General features: G+C 49.0%; 2 protein-coding genes across 3 annotated transcripts; one reads left to right on the top strand and one right to left on the bottom strand.

The window, feature by feature from the left end:
• Window positions 1-79: 79 nt before the first annotated feature.
• fanci (FA complementation group I) lies at window positions 80-15,473 on the top strand. The gene is made up of 38 exons (XM_061221503.1): window positions 80-213; window positions 709-828; window positions 933-1,005; window positions 1,088-1,218; window positions 1,315-1,468; window positions 1,599-1,656; window positions 1,760-1,801; window positions 1,885-2,008; window positions 2,102-2,187; window positions 2,473-2,605; window positions 2,746-2,835; window positions 3,506-3,642; window positions 3,733-3,913; window positions 4,049-4,136; window positions 4,218-4,348; window positions 4,852-4,922; window positions 5,225-5,339; window positions 6,335-6,457; window positions 7,439-7,507; window positions 7,720-7,821; window positions 8,359-8,541; window positions 8,673-8,794; window positions 8,900-9,058; window positions 9,147-9,326; window positions 9,843-10,006; window positions 10,670-10,749; window positions 10,844-10,960; window positions 12,048-12,099; window positions 12,621-12,748; window positions 13,084-13,149; window positions 13,237-13,333; window positions 13,553-13,737; window positions 13,857-13,913; window positions 13,997-14,056; window positions 14,178-14,243; window positions 14,474-14,569; window positions 14,723-14,809; window positions 15,062-15,473. The coding sequence occupies exons 2-38, from the start codon at window positions 736-738 to the stop codon at window positions 15,137-15,139; spliced, it is 3,978 nt and encodes a 1,325-aa protein (XP_061077487.1). The 5' UTR covers window positions 80-213; window positions 709-735; the 3' UTR covers window positions 15,140-15,473.
• Window positions 14,930-26,537, bottom strand: polg (polymerase (DNA directed), gamma). Of its 2 annotated transcripts, none has more exons than XM_061221504.1 (23): window positions 26,376-26,537; window positions 24,796-25,413; window positions 23,983-24,178; window positions 23,651-23,818; window positions 23,142-23,288; window positions 22,324-22,403; window positions 21,957-22,139; window positions 21,064-21,203; window positions 20,776-20,899; window positions 20,483-20,704; window positions 20,052-20,160; window positions 19,457-19,528; window positions 19,241-19,354; window positions 18,862-19,022; window positions 18,705-18,758; window positions 18,384-18,501; window positions 18,149-18,284; window positions 17,487-17,733; window positions 16,598-16,720; window positions 16,225-16,393; window positions 15,940-16,148; window positions 15,661-15,821; window positions 14,930-15,336 (listed from the first exon to the last, which is right to left on the bottom strand). In XM_061221504.1, the coding sequence occupies exons 2-23, from the start codon at window positions 25,365-25,367 to the stop codon at window positions 15,224-15,226; spliced, it is 3,618 nt and encodes a 1,205-aa protein (XP_061077488.1). In that variant the 5' UTR covers window positions 25,368-25,413; window positions 26,376-26,537; the 3' UTR covers window positions 14,930-15,223. The 2 variants fall into 2 exon arrangements, with proteins under 2 accessions (XP_061077488.1, XP_061077489.1); XM_061221505.1 differs by having other exon boundaries at window positions 24,796-25,432.
• Window positions 26,538-26,743: the final 206 nt, after the last annotated feature.

Below are 26,743 nucleotides of genomic sequence, written 5' to 3' on the forward strand. Positions count from 1 at the left end.
GACGTTCGCGAGAAAATAGGCACTAGCTAGCTACCAATGAGAACATCTTCTAGACCAGAAGAACGGTCTTCTAACCAATGAGAACGCTGTCTGGAACACAGCTGTCATGCAGCGTTTGCTGAGAGCGGCGGTCGACTGAGTCGACTTCTCAACTGGCGGGAGATTCTATTTGCAAACACTACTGTCCAGGACGAGTAATACGTCTTGCTAAAGGTATGGAACTGAATGAAGCTTAAACTGAATACACGTTATGACGTTTACCTAGTTAGAAGTTTAGTCATGAAATATCGGAGTTAGCTGGCTAATTTCGACGGAATAGTTTGCTATTTTATTACTAATAGTAGCCAGGTTAGCTGTTTCGGCACTCGATAGGGTCAAATAGTTAACACTAACTAAATGGCTAGATGGTTACTTCTTAAACAAACGGACAGTGGAATGGTAGCTAGCTGCAATCTAGCACACTCCTCGGTGAACGTTAAAACGCGTCAAGTTAGTTTTGGCTTTCCGGTATGTATTCACTAATGTTAGAATCGCAATCAGCTTGCTCTGCCCGTTCTCGAAGAGGTCGTGCATTAGTCCCCCTTTACCAAGCGAACGTGTGCACTATCTCTCTCTGATTTAAGATGTTTAAGAGGATAACGGATTTACAGCAATAGAAGATTAATAAAGACTGCTTATAATGGCTTAAATTTATAAATCTAACTTCAGCAAATATACGACTGACTACAAACGGGCATGAGGGCTGTCGTTGAGCGCCTGGTTTCCCTGTCCGGGGGAGAGGACCGCAAAGAGCTGCAGAATTATGTCTCCTCTTTGCCAGAGGACGAGGTGAGCAACACTGTCACTACACCGGTGCATAGTTGTCATCCTTTGATAATCGGCGTGGTGTCTCAGATAAGCGTAATGTGAACTGCCTTTGTCCTGTCTCCCAGTTGACAGCGCTCATCACGCACAGCGCCATAAAGGGGAAGGACGTCGGGGCTGTGATCAAAGCCATACTTAAAGGTAGGTTTACCAGAGGTTGAGTGTTATCTCCCTTCAAAAAAGTGTGATGCAGTTCGTTGAGGTATCTGATGTCTGCTTAAAGGATCTCCGCCTGCAAGGCCAGAGGGCGTAGCCTGCAGAGTGCTCCTGTACAAACACTGTATCCCGCTCTGTGAATCTGGAGACCTGCAGCCAGAGGTGGCCTCTGACATAATCGGCCTGCTTATGATGGAGGTGAGGGCAGTCTTCTTGTGTCATAATTCTCCCTGGAGCCCTGTCTGCAGGGCTCTCTAACACCTGTGAGTCCTCGATGCGCTTTTCCACCTGCAGACTCATGCGCTACCTGGGCCTGCTCTGGCACAGCTGGCCTCTGTGTTTGTGGACGCCATCAAAGCGGGGTCCATGGGCAGCGGGAAGTCTCTGGAACTGTTTCCCACCATTCTCACCGCTCTGTCTGCGACAGAGACGCTGGCTTACGGCAAAGGTACTAATCTGCAGTGCACTACACGATGGGTCCTATGAGAAATATAACAAGAGAAGTTAAGTTGGTGTGTATATGGGCCTGTTGAGCATATTGTTAGGGTTTTCATTGGCTGATCACTCACTCTCTTCAGGAGAACTCAGTGGGGATGAATACAGGAAACAGTTAATCAACAGTCTGTGCTCCTGCAGGTCAGTGCATCTTAGCCTGTCCATGCACACACATATACACACACATGCACACACTCCTGGTTTATGTTCACTTGCCATTAACTTGTCTGTTCTGTTCTTGCAGGTGGGACCCTCAGTGCGTGACCCATCTCACCTCTATGTTCAGGTATATACCTGTCTGTGCTTGCGTGTTTAAACGTATATAAACAATTAAACTGCTGGCTTAATTTTCACCTGTGTGTTGTGCAGGGACGTACCTCTGTCTAAGGAGGAGCTGCAGTTTGTGGTGGAAAAAGTTCTACGGATGTGCAGCAAACTGGACCTGCAGGAAATCCCCCCGCTGGCCTATCAGCTGCTTCTCCTGACAGCCAAGGTCTGTGTTTGCATGCATTGTGAGTGTGCGTGTGCGTACCTGTGCATGTGTTTTAGGTAGGTAACATGGTAATCCGTTTGTTTCTGTCTCCAGGGTTGTAAGAAGCTGGTTCTGGATGGTCTAGTGAATTTATTTAATGAACAGGACCAGCGTGTGTCTGAAGAAGCAAAGCACAGCGAGTGAGTGGCACATACACCCATTACTGAAATAAATATTTACCATTCTTCCACACAGGAGGGTTAACATTAGATGTCTCTATACTGATTAGTCAGCGCAGTTGTGCCTCTTGTGGCTTTACTGATTGGTAAGTGCATGTTAAATCTGTGCTGATTGGTCAGTGTGTGTCTATGTTGAAGTGGATTGGATGTGGAGGTGCGCTCTGTGCTGATTGGTCAGTGTGTGTCTATGTTGAAGTGATTTAAAGGTGCACTCTGCTGTTTGGTTGCCGTGTGTCTGTGTTAAAGTGGATTGGATGTGGAGGTGCAGTCCGTGCCTCAGGACCAGCTGCGGCATGTGGAGGGAACCACCATCTTGCACGTGGCGTTTGCTGTGCGACTGGACCACGGACTGGGCATGGAGCTGCTCAAGAGCGTCAAGGTCTCTCTCTCATTAATTCATCTTTATTTTTTATTTTTTAACATTTAGTTTAAAAATACTTTTTCCTTGTGTGTTTAGTATCTCTCATGGGCACTTTCAGTTACAGTTTGGCTGATGTTGTGGCTGTGGTGTGTTGGCAGGCGGGGCAGGGTGAGTTGGGAGGTGGCTTGTGTCCCTTTAGTATCGCCCTCCTGTTGTCTGTGGCCCGGATCCAGCGCTACGAGGAACAGGTCAGTCAGACTTTATTCTGTGTCTTACTGGACAACACTCAGATACTCTCGTATGTCGTTTGTGTATTGTTTAGTGGTGCTGTATGTGTATCATACTATGTTTGTAGTGGAGTTTGTGTTGTGGTGTGTATTGCAGTGTGTGTGTGTGTGTGTGTTGTAGTGTATTGTAATGTATTGTGGTGTTGAGTGTATATTGCACTGTGTGTGTGTTGTGTGTCGTGGCGAGCATTGTTGTGTGTGTTGTGGTGTGTATTGTAGTGTGCATTGTAGTGTGTGTGTGTGTGTGTGTGTGTGGTGTTGTGTATTGCAGCGTGTGTACTGTAGTGTGTGTAGTTGTTTGCATTGCAGTGTGTGTGTGTGTGTGTGTGTGTGTAGTGTTGTGTATTGCAGTGTTTGTACTGTAGTGTGTGTAGTGGTTTGCATTGCAGTGTGTGTGTGTGTAGTGGTTTGCATTGCAGTGTGTGTACTGTAGTGTGTGTAGTGGTCTGCATTGCAGTGTGTGTGTAGTGTTGTCTATTGCAGTGTGTGTGTGTGTGTGTGTGTGTGTGTGTGTGATGTTGTTGTCTATTGCAGTGTGTGTGTGTGTGTGTGTGTGTGTGTGTGGGGTGTTGTCTATTGCAGTGTGTGTGTGTGTGTGTGTACTGTAGCTACACTGCTGTGTCTCTGGCAGGTGTTTGAGCTCCTGAAGGCTGCAGTGATGAGGAGTCTGAAGGATGAGCAGGTGCAGTCCGGCTCCATGTTTGTGCAGGGCTTATTTCCACAGAGCCGGGGAGTGACACACATGATCCTGGACACAGTCAGGAACAGGTCAGCACACAGGCCATAGGCCCCCGACCCCTAGCTAGGCAGGGCTCAATTGCACAGATGTGATATGAGAGGAACGTTTTGCCATTGCAGCGTGTTTGGCTGGGACCACGTCACGCAGGGTCTGGTGCAGCTGGGATTCATCCTCATGGACTCGTTCGGACCCAAGCCGGGGCCTTTCGGCAAGCCTGCGGAGAGCCAGACAGGCGTGGCCAAGACCCCCGCCCAACAGGCCTGTCAGCTGGGACGACTCATTCTCCTGGAGAGCTTCAAGGTATTACAGGAGCTCAGGAAACCCAGAAAAACTTTACTTCAGCCATACACAACAGCCATTCGACCCACAGGACACCGTTTAGGAAGAAACAACACTTGCGGACTGTATCAAAGTGATGCTGTTCTGTTTCTGCAGTTGCACGAGCCAATCAGAAGTGAGATTTTGGAGCAGGTCCTGACCAGACTGGTCACAAAGATGGCCTCCCCAGTGTTCCATTTCATAGGTACGTAAAGCAGGTTATTTCCTCGTCTCCCCCCGCACGGGTACACACAGGGATCTCATGTGACTCTGCTTCTGTTCTCAGAGCTGTTCTCAGACATCGCTGTGTCAGCTCCCATGATCCTCCTGGAGTCATCCTCCAAGGTGATGGAGACCTTTGACCACCTGCCGTACCTGCCCCTCGGCACGGTGGAGGGTCTACTCCAGGCAGTGCAGGTATCGTCAGCTGTACCATAATCCTGTACTGTACAATACACCTGTATTTTACACCTATACTATAATCCTGTACTGTACAGTACACCTGTATTTTACGCATATACTATAATCCTGTACTCCTGTATTTTACACCTATACCATAATCCTGTACTGTACAGTACACCTGTATTTTACACCTATACCATAATCCTGTACTGTACAGTACACCTGTATTTTACACCTATACTATAATCCTGTACTCCTGTATTTTACACCTATACCATAATCATGTACTTCACACCTATAACATTATCCTGTACTGTGCACCTGTATTTTACACCAACACCACAATCGTGTACTGCATGTGTACTTTACGCCTACCATGTATCTGTATATCTGCACCATATGTATACCTGATCATATACTTATACTTGTACTGAATATCTGTCCCGTACTCCTGTACTGTGCAGTGTAGGCCTGTAGCACACTGCTGTATTGTACCTCTGCTGTGCTCTTCTCTGCAGCCCTTACTGAGAGTCAGCGTGTCCCTGAGAGACGCCCTGATCCTGGTGCTGAGAAAGGCTGTGTTCTCCAGGTACACTCTTCTGTCCTCTGCTCCTCTCCTCAACACCGCTCCCTGTTTCAGCAGTGGAAGTCCTTTCATTTCTCCATTACCCAGAAAGAAACAAAATTGGATCATGATAGTACCATAAACATTCAACACAGTCTGTACTAAGGTACTAATGTATTAAAGTAATACTAAATGTATTCTGTAGTTTTCTGAAGAATGCATGGATTGAATATATTTTAAAGTGAATGTGCAGATTGGCTGAAATGGAGCAGCGTGTGCTCTTGTGGCTGCTCAGGTGAGTGTTTACCCGTGTCCTTCCTCCTCAGTCAGCTGGATGGACGCAAGGCTGCTGTGGCTGGATTCCTGCTGCTGCTCAAGAACTTCAAGGTCCTGGGGAGTGTGGCCTGCAGCCAAGCCAGTCAGACTGTGTCAGCCAGTCAGGTGCAGCTCCTGCCCTCAGCCCCGCCCCTCACTCCTCCCCCTCTCTCTGTGTGTGCATATGTATGTGTGACAAGTTCAGGTGGATGTTCTTTTGAGCTGCATGGTTTGTGTGTGTATGTGTGTGCGTCTGAGTCAGGATTCAGGTCAATGTTAATTTTAGCCGAATGTCTTTGTCTTTGTGTGTGTGTGTGTGTGTGTGTGTGTGTGAGTGTGAGTGTGAGTGTGAGTGTGAGGTTCAGGTGGATGTTAATCTGAGCTGCATGTCTGTGTGTGTGAGACAGGTTCAGGTGGATGTTAATCTGAGCTGCATGTCTGTGTGTGAGACGGGTTCAGGTGGATGTTAATCTGAGCTGCATGTCTGTGTGTGTGCGACAGGTTCAGGTGGATGTTAATCTGAGCTGCATGTCTGTGTGTGTGAGACAGGTTCAGGTGGATGTTAATCTGAGCTGCATGTCTGTGTGTGTGAGACGGGTTCAGGTGGATGTTAATCTGAGCTGCATGTCTGTGTGTGAGACAGGTTCAGGTGGATGTTAATCTGAGCTGCATGTCTGTGTGTGTGAGACAGGTTCAGGTGGATGTTAATCTGAGCTGCATGTCTGTGTGTGAGACGGGTTCAGATGGATGTTAATCTGAGCTGCATGTCTGTGTGTGTGCGACAGGTTCAGGTGGATGTTAATCTGAGCTGCATGTCTGTGTGTGTGAGACGGGTTCAGGTGGATGTTAATCTGAGCTGCATGTCTGTGTGTGTGAGACAGGTTCAGGTGGATGTTAATCTGAGCTGCATGTCTGTGTGTGTGAGACGGGTTCAGGTGGATGTTAATCTGAGCTGCATGTCTGTGTGTGAGACGGGTTCAGGTGGATGTTAATCTGAGCTGCATGTCTGTGTGTGTGAGAGAGAGGTTCAGGTGGATGTTAATCTGAGCTGCATGTCTGTGTGTGTGAGACGGGTTCAGGTGGATGTTAATCTGAGCTGCATGTCTCTGTGTGTGAGACAGGTTCAGGTGGATGTTCATTCGCGTTATAACTCCGCTGCCAACGAGTCTCTGTGCCTGGAGATCCTGGGCAGCCTGCGGCGCAGTTTGGGACAGCAAGCTGACGTGAGAGGCCTGCTGTACCAGGTATGGTCTGTCTGTATGCCTGTCTGTTTGGCTGGCTGTCTACCTGTCTGTGCATTTGCACAGTGTGACGCCTGTCTCATCTCCTTTAAGGAGCGGTGACTCATTAGGCTGATCTCACCTTGCTCAGTTGCCTGCAGCAGGTTACCTGCAGTGTGCTTTCCTCTGCTCTAATGGAGGGAGGAGATGCCAGTGATGAGTTTGGCCTGAGAAGCTGATGGACCTCTCGAAAAAATAAAACTGTGAATTGAAGAAGGTCTGGTAAATTGTACCTTGATCCTGGATACTCAAAATATACAGTCCCCTCGAAAAGTATTGGAACAGCAAGGTCCAAGAGAATGAGCTAAAACTCACTGCCAACACAACAAAGGACTTGATTAGAAAGAAAGAGTGTAAGGTTTTAGTCTGGCCAAGTCAATCACCAGACCTTAACCCGATTGAGCATGTATTTCACCTCCTAAAGAGGAGATTGAAACCCACCGAAACCGACAACTGAAAGAGGCTGTGGTAAGAGTCTGGAAAAGCATCACAAAAGAAGAATGCAACAGTTTGGTCACAGACCTGATGCAGTTATTGCAGGCAAAGGATATGCTACCAAATATTAAGTGTTATTTACTTTCATTTACTTAAATACTCTCTGTTCAATACTTTTACCAAAGGTGCTATGTTCTAAGTAGTTTAACACATCTAGGTGTAAATACCAGGATATAAAAGCTGAAATTCTGAACTTTTTATCTCAACCCCAAATGTATTCAGTGTATTGCAAAAACAAAGGAATTGGCCTTGCTGTTCCAATACTTTTGGAGGGGCCTGTATATACATTTCAGTCTCCCAGATGCTTTGGAATATCCATCAGGGGCAGAAGGTGTGGCACTCCTGGTGTCATTGTCCAGGTTTTGCACAGTGCTGTATGATCTTTAGTCTGAAGGCGGGGGTGTAGATGGGCTGAATGACCTGTGTCTAATGCTTCTGTGTTTGTCTCAGGGTTTCAACAATGTCCTTCATCGCAACTCGCAGCTGGCCAGCTCCATTCTGCAGACTCTGCTCTCACAGGTGTGTGTGTGTGTGTGTGTGTGTGTGTGTGTGTGTGTGTGTGTGTGTGTGTGTGCGCGCGCGCATGCGTGCAATCACTCAGCTGGGTCAAGGCTATTTGCAGCCATGTTTATTTGTGTAACTGTACCATTATGAGTTGTTGCAGTTTTAGCTTTTACCAAATGCGTCGTAGATTGTCCATCATTTTGTTGAATGTGTGTTTGTGTGTACAGCTGAAACGGTACTATGAACCAGAGCAGGACCTGTTGCCTCCGGTGAAGCTGGAGAGGTGCATCAGCGCTCAGGGAGAGAGCGTCTTCCTGCAGGAGCCCCTGGTACTACCCCTGCTGAGCAACACAGAGATGACGATATAACACACTTCCACAATTAACAGCTATTTTAAAAAGCACTCTGGAAACACCCAAAGAACGATTATGAATATATGCTATCCAAGTACAAGCTAGCTATCAAGTAACACAGTACTTGTGGCTAGCCATGTTCACACACATACTTGCAAGTGGAATATATGATTGTGTTTGTGAACCTGATAACATTTTGATTGGTCTCCATCAATTCAAGGAAAGCCATTAAAGCTACTTACTCATTTCAGTATGGCTCCATGTTTAGCAACTCTGGCTAACATCTGCTCTGGTTTGGTGGGCTTGCTGTGAGGGATGCCCTGAAGTAGGCCTCGGTGTTCAGGTGCTCTTTGTTAAGCGGACTCTGTTCTGTAGGCCTCAGTGTTCAGGTGCTCTTTGTTAAGTGGACTCTGTTGTGCAGGCCTCAGTGTTCAGGTGCTCTTTGTTAAGCGGACTGTGTTCTGTAGGCCTCAGTGTTCAGGTGCTCTTTGTTAAGCAGACTCTGTTGTGCAGGCCCAGCTGCTGAGCTGTGCAGTGCACTGCCTGCTGTGGTACCAGGACCTGCAGCAGCGCACACAGCGTGGCACTGACGGAGACGAGGAGGAGGAGGAGGGCGGGGTCCAGGCAGAGCTGCAGGACGTTCTGGAGAGCATCACCAGGCGCATGATGAAGAGCGAGCTGGAAGACTTTGAGCTGGTTAGCGCTCTGCTTCCTTACTTCCTGCAGTTATGTGTCCATCTCTGCCTCCTGCAGTTCTCAGTTCTCTCCTCTCTCCTCTCTCTCTCTCTCTCTGAGTCTCCTGACATCAGACCCTCTGGTCTCCACAGGACAAATCTGCAGACTTCTCCTCAGCTTCCAGTGTTGGGGTGAAGAACAGCATCTATGCTGGGCTGGTGCTGGGGGTGTATGAGGTTCTGATCGAGTACAACTTCATTAAGGCCAACTACAGGTACCCTGTTTGACAGCCCCTTTCTTTGGCATACATCTGTCTCTGTCAGACTGCTTTCTCTCTCATACATGCCCCTTCCCCTCTCTCTTTCTCTCTCTCCCTCAGTAAGAACTGCTTTGAGGATGTCCTTCAGCTCTACAACCGCTGGCACAAGCTGTCTGACATCCTGAAGGAGAAGTCCAGCAAGAGCAAGTCTCCCTGCAGCCAGACAGGCAGCCTGCTCTCCCTGAGCTGTGTGTCTATGCTGCTCACCGCCCTCTTCAGGTGTGTGTGAGAGAGTGTGTGTCTCTGTGAGACTGTGTGTGCATGAGCGCCTGACTGCTGGAGTTCAACAGCCTTGTTTGTGTATCAGAGACAGCACTCAGAGCCGAGAGGAGAGTCTGTCTGTGCTGCGCTCCAGTGCCGAGTTCCAGCGCTATGCCGTCAGCGTGGCCGTGCACAAAGTCCAGCAGCTGCAGGACACGGGAAGCAAGGACAGCCTGGAGAGAGAGAGCACAGACCGCACCTTCCGCCACCTCTGTGACATCACCAGGTCAGGCTGTCTGTTGGCTGTGACATCACCAGTTCAGGCTGTCAGTAGGCTCTGTGACATCACCATGCCAGGCTGTCTGTTGGCTGACATCACCAGTTCAGGCTGTCAGTAGGCTCTGTGACATCACCATGTCAGGCTGTCTGTTGGCTGTGATATCACCAGCTCAACTGTCTGTATGCTGTGACATCACCAGGTCAGGCTGTCAAAAGGCTCTGACATCATAAGGTCAGACTGTCAGTAGGCTCTAGAACATGACATGGTCAGGCAGTATTAAATCCAAAGGTCAGCCTGGATGACATCACCAGGTCGGGTTGTCTGAAGGCTCTATGAAATCACTAGGTCAGGATATATGGCATGCTACTCTGTAAAGCGTCTTTGTGACAGTCTTATGTAAAAAGTGTGATACAAATAAAACTGAATTGAATTGAATATGACATGGATAAACCCAGAATAAGCTATGTTACACCTCCAGGTCAGGCTGTGTGGCATGCTGATGGGCTGTTGTTGCTGTTCCAGTGCTCTGATGTGGAGGTACAGCAGGATCCCCGCTGCCCTGGAGCAGGGAGGTCAGGGGGGCTGTCGGAGCACCTCTCTGCTGTGTTTGGATGGGCTGCTGAAGGTGTTCAGCTTTGTGTTGCAGCGACACCCGGCCCGCATCAAGCACTTCCTGTGTGCTGTCGGTGAGACGCTACAGGCTCTGGCCACTTAACCGTCAGCGAGTGTGTAGCTCTGTGCATGTTATCCTGTCAGCGAGTGCATAGCTCTGTGCATGTTATCCTGTCAGCGAGTGCATAGCTCTGTGCACGTTATCCTGTCAGGGAGTGCATAGCTCTGTGCATGTTATCCTGTCAGGGAGTGCATAGCTCTGTGCGTGTTATCCTGTCAGCGAGTGCGTAGCTCTGTGCATGTTATCCTGTCAGGGAGTGCATAGCTCTGTGCATGTTATCCTGTCAGGGAGTGCATAGCTCTGTGCATGTTATCCTGTCAGCGAGTGCATAGCTCTGTGCATGTTATCCTGTCAGCGAGTGCATAGCTCTGTGCATGTTATCCTGTCAGGGAGTGCATAGCTCTGTGCATGTTATCCTGTCAGCGAGTGCATAGCTCTGTGCATGTTATCCTGTCAGGGAGTGCATAGCTCTGTGCATGTTATCCTGTCAGGGAGTGCGTAGCTCTGTGCATGTTATCCTGGTAGCTCTGCAGGCATGACACTCCAGCACATAATGTCAACACACATGGTGAACACACAGGACCTATGTGTGCCAGGTTACCTGTTGATCTGTTTTCTCTGCATATAATGTACAAATAAAGTTTCCTCTTACCCGGGTCTCTCTTGATGTCTTCAGATGTCTCTGAGGAAGAGGAGCAAAATGTGGAAGGCTCCAGTGTGATGAAGAACATCGCTTTCTACATCCGCCAGTTTCAGGTACTGCCAATTCCCACCAGGCTGAGCACGTTGCTTTGTCCTCATCCCTGGTGTTGACCCGTGTTTCTGTTTGGACCCCTGTTCCACATCACAGAGGGCTCTGGTGACCCAGATCAGTGGAGCTGAGGACGAGTTCAACAGCAAGGAGGCCCAGCTACTGCTAAGCATCCTGGGAGTGCTCTCTGGCCAGCTAGAGCCCTCCGCAGCACAGGTAAGGCCTCTAGAGCCCTCCGCAGCACAGGTAAGGCCTCTAGAGCCCTCCGCAGCACAGGTAAAGCCTCTAGAGCCCTCCGCAGCACAGGGAAGGCCTCTAGAGCCCTCCGCAGCACAGGTAAGGCCTCTAGAGCCCTCCGCAGCACAGGGAAGGCCTCTAGAGCCCTCCGCAGCACAGGTAAGGCCTCTAGAGCCCTCCGCAGCACAGGTAAGGCCTCTAGAGCCCTCCGCAGCACAGGTAAGGCCTCTAGAGCCCTCCGCAGCACAGGTAAGGCTCTGGAGCAGCACAGGAAGGGCTCTGGCGCAGCACAGGAAAGGCTCTAGAGCAGCACAGGAAAGGCTCTGGAGCAGGAAAGGCTCTGGAGCAGCACAGGAAAGGCTCTGGAGCAGCACAGTTAAGGCTCTAGAGCAGCACAGGAAAGGCTCTAGAGCCCTCAGCAGTACAGGCAAGACTGGAGTGAATTGTGTTTTGTGTTGATTTTGGACCATCATATCTTTGCCATTAAAAAGAAAAAACCTGAAAACGTGTATTATGACACTTTCTGTCTAGTTTCAGATTATGTTTTCATAATACTGCTCAGAAAAAAATTATGGTCATTCATAAATGCTAAATAGGGAGATATCGAAAGCACCAGCGGGGAGGAGAGAGCACGAGAGTGAAAATAAAACCACAATTCTTTGCCCGCCGCCCTCACAGGTTTGGGGTAAAAACAATAAACAAAAATAACAGGCAAATAAAAGAAAACCACACTGCAGCTTTTCAGTGCTGTAGCTTTAGTTCTGCCTCCACGAACACAGCTCTCTCATTCGACACTGGTTCCCCGGTCTCATCCTACTGTGGAAAGAGCACACATTTAAAGCCTGGACTAATTCAAAACTTCCAGGTGTGTGTGCCTACGTAAGGCGTGGTCCTCAGATTGCCCTGCTTCCTTCCCGCAAACCGTGCCCTTGCCACAATCATATTTAACATATTTATAATTCCAGTCACTGACATAATGAATTATTAGTGTCCTAAATACTGTCTCGACAGTAATCTGTGCAAATCACTGTCCTATGACCTCTCCTGACCCCGTTATCTTTGGCAGTTTGTTCAGATGATCACCTGGACTGTTAAAATCAGCAAGGAGACTGGTATTGGTGAGTAGAGTTTATATGTACCTGATTATTAAAGATTACTGGTTTACCTGGACATGTCACTTCACATACGTTTCCCTGAGCTTTGTTCACAACCACTGCAGACCAACCGCAAGTCTGCAAAGCAGACGTTGTTTTTTAGATCACTTGACCGAAGCAAAATGGTAAACCAAAAATGTAAATCGTTAACAAAATCTTGAAATTGTGCCGTCCTCCCATCCATACACCGCTGCCAATCTTCAGAAAATATATTCATAAAGTTTCTCAAAGTTACCAATAACTTCCATAGCCTCAGAAGCCAGGGCAGGTGCCCAGAAAGCACAAAAGCTACGAAGAAAGATGAGTGAATGCTGATGAGATAAATACCACATATTTAGTGATTTTATACATCTTAACTAAATCTGTGAATGGCGTTGCATGTTCCATTCTTCCTGGTGTGTTATATTACCAACAGCTTGCTGTCATGCCCTATCTGATAGGGGGGAGGGGGTTTGATTGACAGGTGTTTTTTATCCCACCCTTAGAGGACGTGGCTTTCTGTAAGGCCCTGCTGTCTCTGCTGTTCAGACAGCACGCTCTGTATAAGAGCCCCGTGACTGTGCTATGGGAGCTCTGTCAGGACATCCACGGAGAGCTGGGGGACATCGACCAGGTGGAGCCTGCAGGCCTCTGACACTCGCTCGCATTGATTTTATTTGATACATTAAAATACAATACACAGATATAGAACTTAATCGATCAGGATATCGTAATACAACCGTGACTCATTTCCACTGCGATCCTGAAGACCTGGCAGGAATAGGGTGTAGCATGTAAGCTACTCATTGCACATTATCAAATGATAAAATCATAAAATCAACACACATTCAACAGATTATACATGATAAAAATGGAGTCAAGACTAACACGAACACTCTGCCCTCTTACACTGCTACTGTCCTTATAACACTCGTGCTGCTCTTTAGCCGTACTCTTATCCCCACACAGGATGTGGAAGTGGAGAAACAGTCTCACTTCGCTATCGTCAGCATGAAGACCGCCCCACCCACTGCGGTGAGCACTCCGCCCCTCGGTACTGACCGTGTCTGACCGTGTCGGACCTGGAGATCAGCCATGACGCATCTCTGCTTGTTGCTCCAGATCCTGGTTCTGACGCAGGTGGGTCGGATCCTGGATGAGGTGGACTGGCTGATCGCCAAGAGGAAGTGGCAGCTGGGGACGGAGCAAGGGAACCCAGGTAGGCTGTGTGTGTGTGTGTGTGTGTGTGTGTGTGTCCGAGTGCGTGTGTACACCTGTCAGTAAATGTGTACACCTGTCAGTAAATGTGTACATTGTGATATGTGATGTTTGCGATGAGTCTGGTGGTGTACAGTTCACATGTGATGATGTGTATTATTAGGGCGTGTGTATGATTGCTGTTTGGGGGAATATGAGTGACCGTACACTGGGTGTACAGATGGGGGCACACAGGTGGGGATGCAGCAGGACCCCGTGGAGAAAGCGGTGACTTTGCAGATGGGGACACTGCTGACCGCACTCAACGAGCTGGTTCAGACCGCCCTGCCTCCCGGGCCCTGCACGGTCACCCTACTGAGAACACTGGGCCATACCTACACCATCCTCACCACTCTCATGAAATACGTGAGTCCCCTCCCCCCGCCCTGCCCACACACAATCACCCTACTGACATTACTGGGCCACACCTACCTGGGTGGCCAAAAATATGAACCCTGCAACCCTTAACCTCTGCTTCTCCACAGTGCATCCAGCGCTGCTCCACCCAGGCCACAGGGCTTCCTTCCCGCATCGAGAAACTGGTTAGTCCTCTGCTTCTGTAGAATGTGCCATCACCTGCCCCACCCCTTCTGCGCACGTCACACTCTGACCTCTGTGTGCGCAGGTGAAGCTGTCTGGATCCCACCTCACACCACAGTGCTACTCCTTCATCACCTACGTACAGGTAAGATCTCAACTCAGGAAACTCACCCATATTTAGCACCGAATCCTCACATTACATTAATGCCACTTGGCAGACGCTCTTATCACTCCATAGAGTGCCTGACTGATTGTGCTTGTGACAGAGCGGGGACCCGACCGCAGGCGGTGAGAAGAAAAAGAAGAAAGAAGAAGGAGTGGCTGCTGCTTCGGTATGGAACATCCCGTGATAATCACCGCCATGAGTAATTAGGGGTGCACCCAGGTCCTCACCAGGACCATATGTTCTTCATTCATTTTCCCTCATAGCTTACTTGGGGTCACTCCCAGTGTGGATGCCTACGGCATGCGCTTCTACAGCAACGTGGTCATACACCTCCCACATCCTTCTGGGGGGTGGAACGTAGGCCTGTTGAACATAAAAGGACTGTTTCCTCTGCAGGCTAAAGTTCTCCGTGAGTCCAGGACGATTCCAAGTTTGATCTTCAGTATTGAACAGTATGAGAAATTTCTCATCCTCCTCTCAAAGAAGTCTAAGGTATGTCCACCGGTCATAGGTCGACAGGCATTTTGGTTGTGTTACATAAAATGTAAGTTAAAAAACGTGATTGCTTCGACCTGGTGGAGATGTGCTGTGCATAGCAGGCTGCGGCTGTGGGGAATGCACTTAAGTCCTCTCTACCTCCTGCAGGTTAACCTCATGCAGTACATGAAGCTCAGCACTTCCAGAGACTTCCGCATCAACGGCACAGCACTGGAGGCGGTGCTACAGGAACAGGTTAGGCTCGCCTGACCTTAACCCTGACCTTAAACTACAGTGTGACAAACCTGACCTTTAACCCTGACCCTTAACCCTAACCACAAAACGATGCGACAAACCACTCCTAAATACCATAGCTCACCACTTGTTTGTTTCTTTTATTATCACAGTATATTTACAGGATGTAGTCAATATGGTTAGACTAGGCTGCATGTATCTGTGATACATCTGTACCAGTCCCATGTGTTGAGTCCAAGATGTTTGTTTCAGACTGCAGTCACTCAGGAGTCAGAGGAGAGCCAGAGGCAGGAGAGCCAGAGGCCTCAAAAAAAGAGACGGAAGCAGTGACTCCACCCCAGCTCAGCAAACTCTGATTGGCTGCTCCAGCAGTCTGCTTCTCACTATGGACTCTCTGGTTGGCTCCTTTGTAACTCAGCCTTGCTCTGATTGGATGCGGTTTTTGGAAATGACTTCGTTTTTTTGTGTTCCTTTGGCCAGAGAGCCCTGTGTGATCTTGATGATCTGATAAATGTCCAGAGCCTCACCTGGAAAAGAGTCACATTTCACATAATGATGCAACATTTATACCCAAAAGTGAATGAACTTGAAGGAAAATTGTATTAGCATTGTCTGTTTTGTTATGATTTACACACTAAAATATTAAAGATTGCTGTTCTATGCACCATAGTTCTACCTGCTTTTATGAAGCAAACTAGGCTCAGCGGTAGGAAGGTATATGGGCAGGTTGGGTGTAGAGATAGAAGTTTTTCAAAACATTTCACTTCCATAGGGTATGTATGTAGGTGTAGCTGGAGGGTCATTGTGGCTGATTAAAGATGGTGTATGCAGGCTGTAGGTGGGGCCCTCACCCTGCAGCAGGCCGTATCTGCGCTGAAGGCCCGTGGGGTTGGACGGGGTTCTGCAGTCAATGTGGACCTCCTTGCGCAGACACTGATCGATGTCCACAGTGCTGAAGAAGGCTACCGACTGGGGAAGGTCCAGCATTCCCAGCTTATAGGAGAACATGCACCTGTAGAGAGAGAGAGAGACCAGTCACAACGGCACCAAGGAGAAATACCAGTCACTGCAGCACTGGGTAGATAGACCGGAACATGACCGGAACGGACTCGGTTGCGGGCGGCACTGACCGTGTGAGCAGGTTGGTGATCTGCAGTGCCAGTGCGGCACGGTAGCGGTCCTCGGTCTTGACCAGGTAGCGCACCTCGTCATGGATGCTAATGCAGAAGCGCCCGTCGATGTCGTGCTCCTCAAACAGCCAGCGCATCGACACCAGCATCAGGTGCAGGTAATCCACTGCTGAGCTCTGCACCACCCAGTTCACCCGGCTGGTGATGAACTGAGACACAGGGAGAGAGAGAGCATGAAGTGGTGCTCTTTGTGCGGTTGGCTTATCCACGCGTGTGATTTCTCACCTCGTTGTTGACAGAGCGTGGCTCCAGGGCACGGCTGATACGACAGCCCAGGACCGGGGTGCTGGGCTCTGCTGACTGAGCGATGCTCTCCAGCTTGTTAAACATGGCCGACTCCGTCCCGCCTGACCACACACGCTTCTCTGCAATGTCCCACCGCCCACGGATCGACCTGCGGAAACAAACAGCATGTACACTGCCCCCTGCTGACCACAGCGCCTCACAGCAGCCTGCTGCCCACAGGACACTGCCCCCTGCTGACCACAGCGCCTCACAGCAGCCTGCTGCCCACAGGACACTTCCCCCTGCTGACCACAGTGCCCTGCTGCCCACAGGACACTGCCCCCTGCTGGTCAGCTGCCCCACAGTGACTCACTTCTGCGAGGCCAGTCTCTGGATCCTGCGCAGCTCTTGCAGAGACACGCTGCCGTCCTCCTCCTGCGTCACCTTCAGATTCAGCTCCTTTACCAGCCACTCCCCGTCCTCCGACAGCTGGTACCTGTGTGCACACAGCATGTTTCTTTCCTGTGTGTAGCGTTTACAAACAGCACACTCTAGACTACACACAGTATTATTACATTCCTGTATGTAGTCTGCAGCGTTTACACACAAAATCTGTACTTTTTTCCCAGATTTTCTGATTTCTCAGTTAAATTTTTTCACAAGTTTGGATTACCTGATTATTACATAAGACACATTTCTTTGCTGTATTCCCTTTTTTCCTTCAGCAGTATGAAACCTTTATATTGATCGCTGACATTTACTGTGTGAAATGAGCTGAACAGCTGCTAAACAGAGCTGCTGCTGCGTTAACATCGGGTTTAATGTCTCTCCCTAGAGAGGACTCTCCCTCGGATGACCATGTTCGTGTGCGTGTATGTATACTGTGTGCGTGTGTGTATACTGTCTGTGTGTATGTATACTGTCTGCGTGTGTATACTTTGTGTATACTGTGTGCGTGTATGTATACTGTGCGTATACTGTGTGCGTGTATGTATACTGTGTGCGTATACTATGTGCGTGTATACTGTGTGAGTATGTATACTGTGTGTATACTGTGTGCGTGTGTGTATACTGTGCGTGTGTATGTATGCTGTGTGTGTATGTATACTGTGTGTATACTGTGTGCGTGTGTGTATACTGTGCGTGTGTATGTATACTGTGTGCGTATACTGTGTGTGTATGTATACTGTGTGTATACTGTGTGCGTGTGTGTATACTGTGCGTGTGTATGTATAATGTGTGCGCACAGGCAGAAGCGGTACCTGCGGATCCCCTTGGTGACAGCGTACATGTGTCGGGCTTTGTCTGCGGCCTCCGATTGGCTGAGGCGGTGGTTAAACTGCATGAGCAGGCGCTCGGCGAATGGCTGGCCTGCTCCGTAGATGCGGCCGTAGTTGAACACCTTGGCCTGCTCCCGGCTGATCCCCGCCGCCTCCGCCGTGCGGCTGTGCAGGTCTGTACTGTCACTCTTCTTCCCCTGCAGGGTCATCCAGCCAAACGCCGTGCAGCCTGCAGACAGGCCCCCGCAGTGTTACGGCGTTACACCAGGACCCGTCCCCACGGCATTACACCAGGACCCGTCCCCGTGACATTGCGTCATTACGTCATTACATCATTACACCAGGACCTGCCTCCACAGCGTTACGTCATTACACCAGGACCCGTCCCCGTGACATTACGTCTTTACACCAGGACCTGCCTCCACAGCGTTACGTCATTACACCAGGACCCGTCCCCGTGACATTACGTCATTACACCAGGACCTGCCTCCACAGCGTTACGTCATTACACCAGGACCTGTCCCCGTGACATTGCGTCATTACGTCATTACACCAGGACCTGCCCCCGTGTCATTATGTGAGGAAACGCCCCTACGGCGTCACATCATTACATTGTTACACGTCTGCGGTTATTCTCAGGTTACCATGGAGACCAGCGAAGTGCGCCTCTCCCAGGAGGGCGGCGATCCACAGCTCCTGTGAGTCCACATCAGCCCCCACCAGGTGGTACCCAGGAGGCACCTGCACCATCGCCTTCAGCTCACTACCGACCCGGTCACCCTGCAGAAACACAGTGGACCGTTACATACCTACACTACACCATAACCACCATCTATACCACACACATGCCCCTCAGCCCCTCACCTGCCCCTCCCTTACCCTGGCATTGCTGGCAGTCAGCCAGGTAGGCTCCACAGCTCTTCTTGTGACCGTTCCCGCGGTGACCACCTGGGGCAAGATGGCCCCGTACTGCCCCTCCTCGTCATAATCAGCGTGTCTGAGAAACGGAGCAGGAGCTCAGCTGAACTTAGTGCCAACACAGAGACAGCAGCAGCACCAGGCTTCTGCCTGGAAATAAACCAACTGGCCGTAAAACATTTTACCTGTGTCATAACAAGAGAAAAGGAGTAAGGTGAAATAAAGTGAGGTGGGAATGTGTTGCTATGAGACGCTGGTGTAATAGAGGTGTAGTTGTCGCACCTGCTGACGGTCCGTGGCAGTTCCCCTTTCCTGAGCCAAACCACCTTCTGTGAGCTGCAGAGGAAGAGCCTGTTACCCTCACCAAACACAGTACTGAGACATCAGCACACACCGTACCAAACACAGTCCTGAGAACAGACATCAGAGCACACTGTACCTGATGCGTTTGTGGGCGTTCCTCCAAAACGCGATCATCTTGTTGATCTCGAGAGCTCGGGTAGCACTGGTGCCCCCACGCCCAGCCTGCAAAGTGCCATCCTCCATCTTGGACAAGAAGTCCTTGGCAAATGGGCTTCCCACGTTATTATCGTTCCCGTCCTGCCAACAGACCCCAAAGGCTGAACAGACGTCCACGTGCGTGTACAAGCACACAAATTGTGTGTCTGCTTTAATGAGGGTGTAGGTTTGTGTGTGTGTGACCGCTTGAGAGCATACCCTGTATATGAGTACGTTTCTGTGCATGAGTACATGCCTGTACAGTGAGATTTTGTGTGCATGAAAAAATAAATGAATGCGCATTTGTGTAAGTGTCTCACCTTATGAGGTAGTTTAAAAAACCAGCAGCCTGGGATATCAACATCATTGTATGGCCCGTTACCATGGTGAGAGGGACACTGGCTCTGCGTCTGTTCGTTTGGATGCTCTGGTTTCTGTGACAGACCAAGAGTACAGCCATGAATCTTCCACAGACCTGCAGAGAAGAGTGAATCTGCCAAAGGGCCGCAGAGATCTAACAGAAACATAGCCTGTACCTCTGTCTTCCCACGTTTCTTATCCACAGTGTCCAGCTCACTGAAAACCTCCTGCTGACTCAGTACCTCCACCTATAGGCAACAGGAGGAAATGCATTACAGCTGCCGCTGATCTGGACACCGCCTCATCAAGATTGAACTTGTCTTGTGCCCACCCCCAGGCTCAAGTAAAGCTACTTTGGGATGTTGTGAATGTTTTTGTTTTTTTTTCCCATATGGTCACACCAATCCGTAAGCCCCACCTGTTTCCCACTACCTTGTTCCATGTTTAAATATTGGTTTCATGTTTACATTTCTTGCTTTTGTGAAAAATGTTCAAACAATATAACTATTTTATTGAAATACACATGGTCTTCTAAATGTAACATTGTGGATATGTTCTTGCAATAAATACTAAGTACTGAGTACACTGTTCATGGTCACATTCCTGTATATAAAATGACATATATAAAATGGTAGTAGCACACTATTAAACAGCATTGAGCAGCAACTCACTGTGTACAAAATGGCACTGAGTAGTAACTTGTTATATCCACAAGGACATCGGCTAGCAAGGCTACCGCTGAACATGACTTCAGGGACACTGCTCTCCTACCGTCTGCCACACACTACTGTCGGTCAACATGTAGTCCTCCAAGAGCAACCGGTCCTTGTCCTGCTCCTCCTGACTCTCACAGCTCTGCCTGTACACCCTTTCAATGGCCCTGAGAACAGAGACAGCAACTTCAGCCTCAGTACAGTACCCAGTCAATACTGCATTTACAATGAACATACCGTACATTTTCACCAACATTCAGAACAAAGGTTTTCATTCAATTCATTATCTTTTGGCTTGTAACAGGTTCCATATAACTATACGTTCCCAGTGCTCTGTGGGGCTTTTCTTTAGCAGCATTTGAAGTGTTAAAGTCTGTGAGATACACGCGTGTCCCCTTAAGTCCACCTCTACCTGTGAGATACACGCGTGTCCCTTAAGTCCACCTCTACCTGTGAGATACACGCATGTCCCCTTAAGTCCACCTCTACCTGTGAGGACACACGGCCCCCTCGCCGGGCTCCTCCTCCTGCAGGTTGTCCCTGCGGCCGGGGACCAGGTACCCCCAGCCGTGCTGCTCCGTGTAGTGCAGGGGGAAGCCATCCCAGCTCAGCCCCATCAGTTTGGGCGTGACCCTCATCTGCAGGCTGATGAGCCCGGGCCCGGGGGACCAGGCCTCCTCCGACATCTTCAGACACAGCTTCCGGTACCATCTGCAGAGAGGGGACACGGGTGAGGTCTCCGCTGCGGGCCAGTCCTGGAGCCTGCAGGGGGCAGTACTCACGCTGGATGCCCAGGAAGGTGCTGTGTCCTCTTGGGTAAGCGGCTTACGGTCTCCTTCAGTTGCTCCAGCACTGCTCTGCTGGCAGGAGGCGCTGTGTTGTCCTCCTCCGGGGGTGGGCCCGGGTCTGATTGATATCCAGCATGAGTACTCTGCCTTGCACTCAACAGCTGTACTATGTAATGCACTTGACTCACTGCACACTGCACTATAACCACAGAACACTGCACTGTAGATATAGTGGGTAGTGATGGTAGTGCTGTAGATATTGTGTGGTGACGTAGGCTGTACCTTGGTCCAAGTCAGCCATATTGCTGCTCTCTTCTGGGGTCTCCGGTTTAACTGGCTTCTTCTTCCTGACCGGTGACTTTTTCTGCTTAAACTCCTGCACATCCCACTCCAGATCCCAAAGCCAAGGGTCCTCTTTATATCTGAGAGGCAATATGCATATGCATACACACACACACACACACACACACACACACACACACTAGGTGTGAATTCAGGCAATGCTATTTGACAACATACAACATTACAAAGCAAAATTGAACACATTTTCCATTTCCCCAATCAACAAATTATTAAATTTTCCATTGGCTTTGCCCATTAACTAGTATGACACTCCCACATTGGAAGTATAACCCATCATGCATCACGATATTCAAAATTCCACCGGCGACCCATCCATTCATCCATCCATTATCTGAACCCGCTTATCCTGAACAGGGTCGCAGGGGGGCTGGAGCCTATCCCAGCATACATTGGGCGAAAGGCAGGAATACACCCTGGACAGGTCGCCAGTCCATCGCAGGGCACACACACCATTCACTCACACACTCATACCTACGGGCAATTTAGACTCTCCAATCAGCCTAACATGCATGTCTTTGGACTGTGGGAGGAAACCGGAGTACCCGGAGGAAACCCACGCAGACACGGGGAGAACATGCAAACTCCACACAGAGAGGCCCTGGCCACCGGGGATTCGAACCCAGGACCTCCTTGCTGTGAGGCGGCAGTGCTACCCACTGCACTATCCGTGCCCACCGGCGACCCACCCAACTAAAAACATACTGGCTTCAACAGTGGTCGTGCTATATAGTATATTCAAAACTTTGGTAAAAATAAAAGTGAAATGACACAGTACTGCACGGAGTGTTCCAGAAGCCCTCCCGCTCCCTCACCGCTCATCCTCACTCAGCTGGCAGGCGTCATCCGCCAGGCTCATCAGAGACTTCTTCATCTCCCTCTGCAGCTCCTCAAATGTGCCCTGCGCTTCCTCCAAATACCGCTCCCAGTTCTGATTGACAGGTAGGTAGGACACTCCCATTTCCAACATCCCTGCAAATGTAACTGGGTGGGGACACCTGAAGAGGAGAGGGGTAGTGTGTCCGTATTAGTGCTGCACAGAGAACAAGTATGTATGTATAATTTAGCACTTCACAGAGGAGGAGTGTGTGTGTGTGTGTGTGTGTGTGTGTGTGTGAGAGCGAGAGAGAGAGAGAGAGAGCACTGCATAGACGAGGCGTGTCTGGCTGAGGTTCCCCTCACCTCTCCATAAATAGGGGTAGCTGCTCTGTGAACACTTGGTGAGTGGCTTGGACATCAAGGGCGCAGTACCTCATCAGCTCCTGCAGAGGGCACCACAGACCAAAGGTAGCAAAGGGGCCTTCTGCCCTCTGATAATCACCTCTACTAGCAGAGCAAGTTTGCTGCCAATTAAGTGATATCCCACAATGCTTAACATTGCATGTAGAGCATGAGCATTAGTTTAATGTATATGCTGGGTCTCCCAATAAAGTTAATCCAATGTGGAGGAAACCAGTAAATGTGAGTGGGGTGGTTTGAGGTGTGTGTGAGTGAGGTGGTTTGACGTGAGTGTAAGTGAGGTTGTTTGAGGTTGTGTGTGTGTGTGTGTGTGTGTGTGTGTGTGTGTGTGTGTGTGTAAGAGGAGTGGTTTGAGGTGTGTGTGCAGGTGTGTGTAAGCGGGGTGGTATGAGGTGTGTGTACAGGTGTGTGCGTGAGTGGGGTGGTTTGAGGTGTGTGTGCGCAGGTGTTGTATGTGTGTGTGTGTGTGAGTGGGGTGGTTTGAGGTGTGTCTGTGTCAGTGTGTGGTTTGAGGTGTGTGTGTGTGTGTGTGTGTGAGTGGGGTGGTTTGAGCTGTGTGTGTGTTGGGTGGTTTGAAGTGTGTGTTTGAGTGGGGTGGTTTGGGGTTTGTGTGTGTTTGAGTGGGGTGGTTTGGGGTTTGTGTGTGTGCCAGTGTGGTGGTTTGAGGTGTGTGTGCGAGTGGGGTGGTTTGGGGTTTGTGTAAGTGGGGTGGTTTGAGGTGTGTGTGTGTGGGGGGGGGGGGTGTTCAGGCTTCCTCTCACCTGGAAGCTGTCTCTGACATCAGCCATGTTGCCTTTGATAAAGATCTCCCGAGCCTCCTTCTGCAGGGGAGCTCCACCCACGTACAGAGCGTGCACATCCGCCAGGTTATTCACACTGCTGAGCTCCACCCAGTCCCACCCGCCAATCTGCACACGAAATAAATATAGCCAAACCACATAAACAGATGCAGAACATTGGAAGTATGGTGACCTAGTTGCCGATTGCGTGCAGTCTATGTGGTGTGTCCAATGGCATACTTTAACCCACTGCAATATGCAACTCCAAACCCGCCAAACAACTCAGAACTCACATTTCTACCCCTATATGACACACCCTCAAAACCAGTCACCGGAGTCACTACAACATAATGTACGCATATCATGGTAAGTGAATATCACTCTCAGCTGCAACAAAATGGATACATTTACCACATTTGGCATCAAAATCTCATGAGATTATTATTATGCAGATGAATAACATGGTATTTAGAGTAATATTCACAACTGACCCCTGGCCCCTCCTTGACTCGGCCAGCTTTCTTCAAGTGCTCTTTCACCTCCTGTAGACCACGCCTCTTTCCGTGCTTTCTGGCCAACCAGAGGGAGCGCTGGAAGCCAGTCAGACCAGAAATAGCCATGTGCATACTCATCGTGTCCAGGAAGCGCATTTTGGAACCCTGGATTCAACAAAGGCCAAGAACATGTATTCACATCATTAGCGATACATGGGCACACAAATCAAGGGCACACAAATAAGCCGTGAAATACTTATTCATAGTTCGAGCAAACAGCTGAAACCAGTCTGGGCCCATGTCATGAAGCTGAATGCAGCCTAGCTCACCTTCAGTAGGTACTGCTCTTTGATGAGACTGCGATCAAAACTGACGTTGTGTCCCACCACCAACCTCTCCTTCCACTGTCCTGCAGGGGGGCGGCTGCTGTTGGGTGGAGTCTCCAGAGGGATGAGGTCAGCCAGGGTCAGCTGACTGGACCAGGTGTACCTGTCTTCGATCAGCCTCCTACTGCACCAAGAGTACCTGCAAGGACCCCACAAATCCGTCACTGCAAACAGCACCATGAAACTCAAATGAAAGCTTTCTGTGCGCAACTCAGCCTTATTTTGGTTTGTACTGCACAGCCTTTGGCTGTATTTCTAATGCTCAATGTGATCATCTGAGCTACAGGTGAAGGGCTCAAATGAATCCTGCAGAATTTTTAGTGCTGAACTTCATTAGATCTGTGTGTTGGGCTGACTGCTTATAATGGAGGAAGAATCCCTTGCGCTTATGTTGCTGTCATTATGGAGAAATAAGATTGCCGTGAATAAGCCTACATGTATGTAGATCAGGATATAAATATTTCCAAACATGAGTGTCTGGTACCCATCCCAGGAGGACAGACAGTTAAAACACTTTGTACCACACACTTCCTTTTGTTTTCTTCCATTTCATTTAATTGGGCTTGAGGGAACCAATGGCCCTATCTGCGACTGGCAGACAGTCAGCCTCTGATCGGCCGAAATGGAATGTGCTCAGCTTAGTTATGGAAACGCCTATGATACGGCTCACAAACAGCCATGGTGCGTCAGCAGAAACAACTTGTGGCTGAAGTTCAGCAGTGTGTGTACCAGCTGCTGTACTGTACGTACTCTTACCAGGCAGTTGGAGAAACCGCCACAGCCAGTGTGGGGCAGTGTCCCTCTGACATGCACACCTCCACATCAAACACCAGGGCTAGCTCGTCAGGGAAGTCCACCCTGCTGCGTTCCCCCTCTGGGCCGTAGTGGGTCCAGCCTGTCTCCCAGGCCCAGTCCTCAGGCACAGGGGGCAGAGGGGCCTGCAGCAGCTCACTGGCCGCCTCCAGGTAAGGGAGGCTCTGCTTCTGGGCCAGGATGCGAAAGTGCTGGTCGATGTCACTGCCGTACATGCTGGGCAGGCGCAGCTGCACGTCGGGCAGAGGAGGAGTCTCCCGGCCCCACAGGTGGTGCTTCTGCAGGTGCTGTATGCTCCGCTCCACCTCGCGCTCCCCTTGGCTCTCCACCCTTCCGCGGAAAATCTGCTCATGCAGGTTCCTGGACAGCATCTGGATCTTCAGTTGGTTGAATCGCGTCTCCGACAGAGGGTCGTCCTGAGGACTGGGTTTGGCTGAGGAGCATCTGCTTCTGCCGCAACGGGGCCTGACCCCAAACAGTCTGGACAGCAGCCTGGGTCCACGCTGCATCGCCATGTCAACACGATCGACTTAACACCAGCGTTAGGGCAGCCACATGCTCCTGAAGAACATCACACAGACTACAATATTGTTCTCTTAAACTTGTCACACTTCATGACACAACACAATACACTTAAGCTAGCTCTCGACATCATCTTTTTAATATTTTAGTTTATTATAAATGACTAGTTTTCTGAAAATGCACCTAAGATTCCTGACACACTACAATCTGGCTAAACCCTGTAGACACTGTTCATCATTGATGGCAAGTTAACATTTCCAGCTTTTCATGTCCTCCACTTGAACCAATTTTCTGAATTAAACCAATAAATCAATTATTCATTTTATAACAAAATTTATTCACGAGTATCATACACGGTACATGATGTTACATGTTTAAAAATAATAATATACCCCTATACAATTGTGTTATGTAACGTTCTCGTATGTATGCCTGTTTAAATACAGCAACCCACATCTCCATGACATGCAAAATAATGTGTCCTGTAGGGAAGCAATGGGAATCCTTACTTTTAATGAATACCACGTAAGACAAGTCAGAATCAGGACTCCACTGAACCACCTTAGCAAACATTTTATCAAAACAAAAAGTTTTCAATGCTTTGTATGACACACGGTTAAAATAAATGTCTACGTAAGTGTAAAACACATCTCACAGTTAAAGTCTCCACTGTTTGCAAATGGATCAAACTATAATTCCAAGTTTGCTATTTGTATTTTTAGATGCTGGCAGACGTAGCGTAACTGTATAAGTAAGTATAAGTTAGCTAGCTACTCTCTTGATGTCCTCTTAACAAACCAAGTTTCCCGTCTATGCATGGCGTTTTAAATTTAAAAAATGATGCATCCACGGCAGGTTTACGGAGTAGGCTTAAGTGCAGCCTTCTATTTGTGGGTTGTTTCTCATAGCGAACTAAACTTTGAGTTTCAAGCAGCTTAGCTCGCTATGCATGCAACTGACAGACACAGTTTACTAGCATCCATTGTCTTAACGTTACTTACTTAACAGCTATGAGACGTCCATGCCTTTATTGGCGGAATATATAACATGGTGCAACGAACAATTAAACTACTTATGATGTATTTTACAAGCCATCGCATTTATTTCACGTAATAACTGCCATTCCGCCACATGATAAAACCTGGATAAAGCACGACTATGTCTGTGATATCAGAACAGTATACATTGGGACACAGCGACACTCAATGGTTGGGAGGTCTTTACTCGTAGCCTACACTGCTCATCCTCTTTTCAGTTAGCCAACGTTCCCCGTTTTTACATATAGTATTTGTTAGTATTGCTGTACACATTCCATTACAATATTATAAAAACAACAAAAAAATTAGAAGTTTTTAAATATGGTCTATAC

This window comes from Conger conger, chromosome 15, assembly GCF_963514075.1.
Source record: "Conger conger chromosome 15, fConCon1.1, whole genome shotgun sequence".
In the NCBI taxonomy this organism is placed as follows: domain Eukaryota; kingdom Metazoa; phylum Chordata; class Actinopteri; order Anguilliformes; family Congridae; genus Conger; species Conger conger.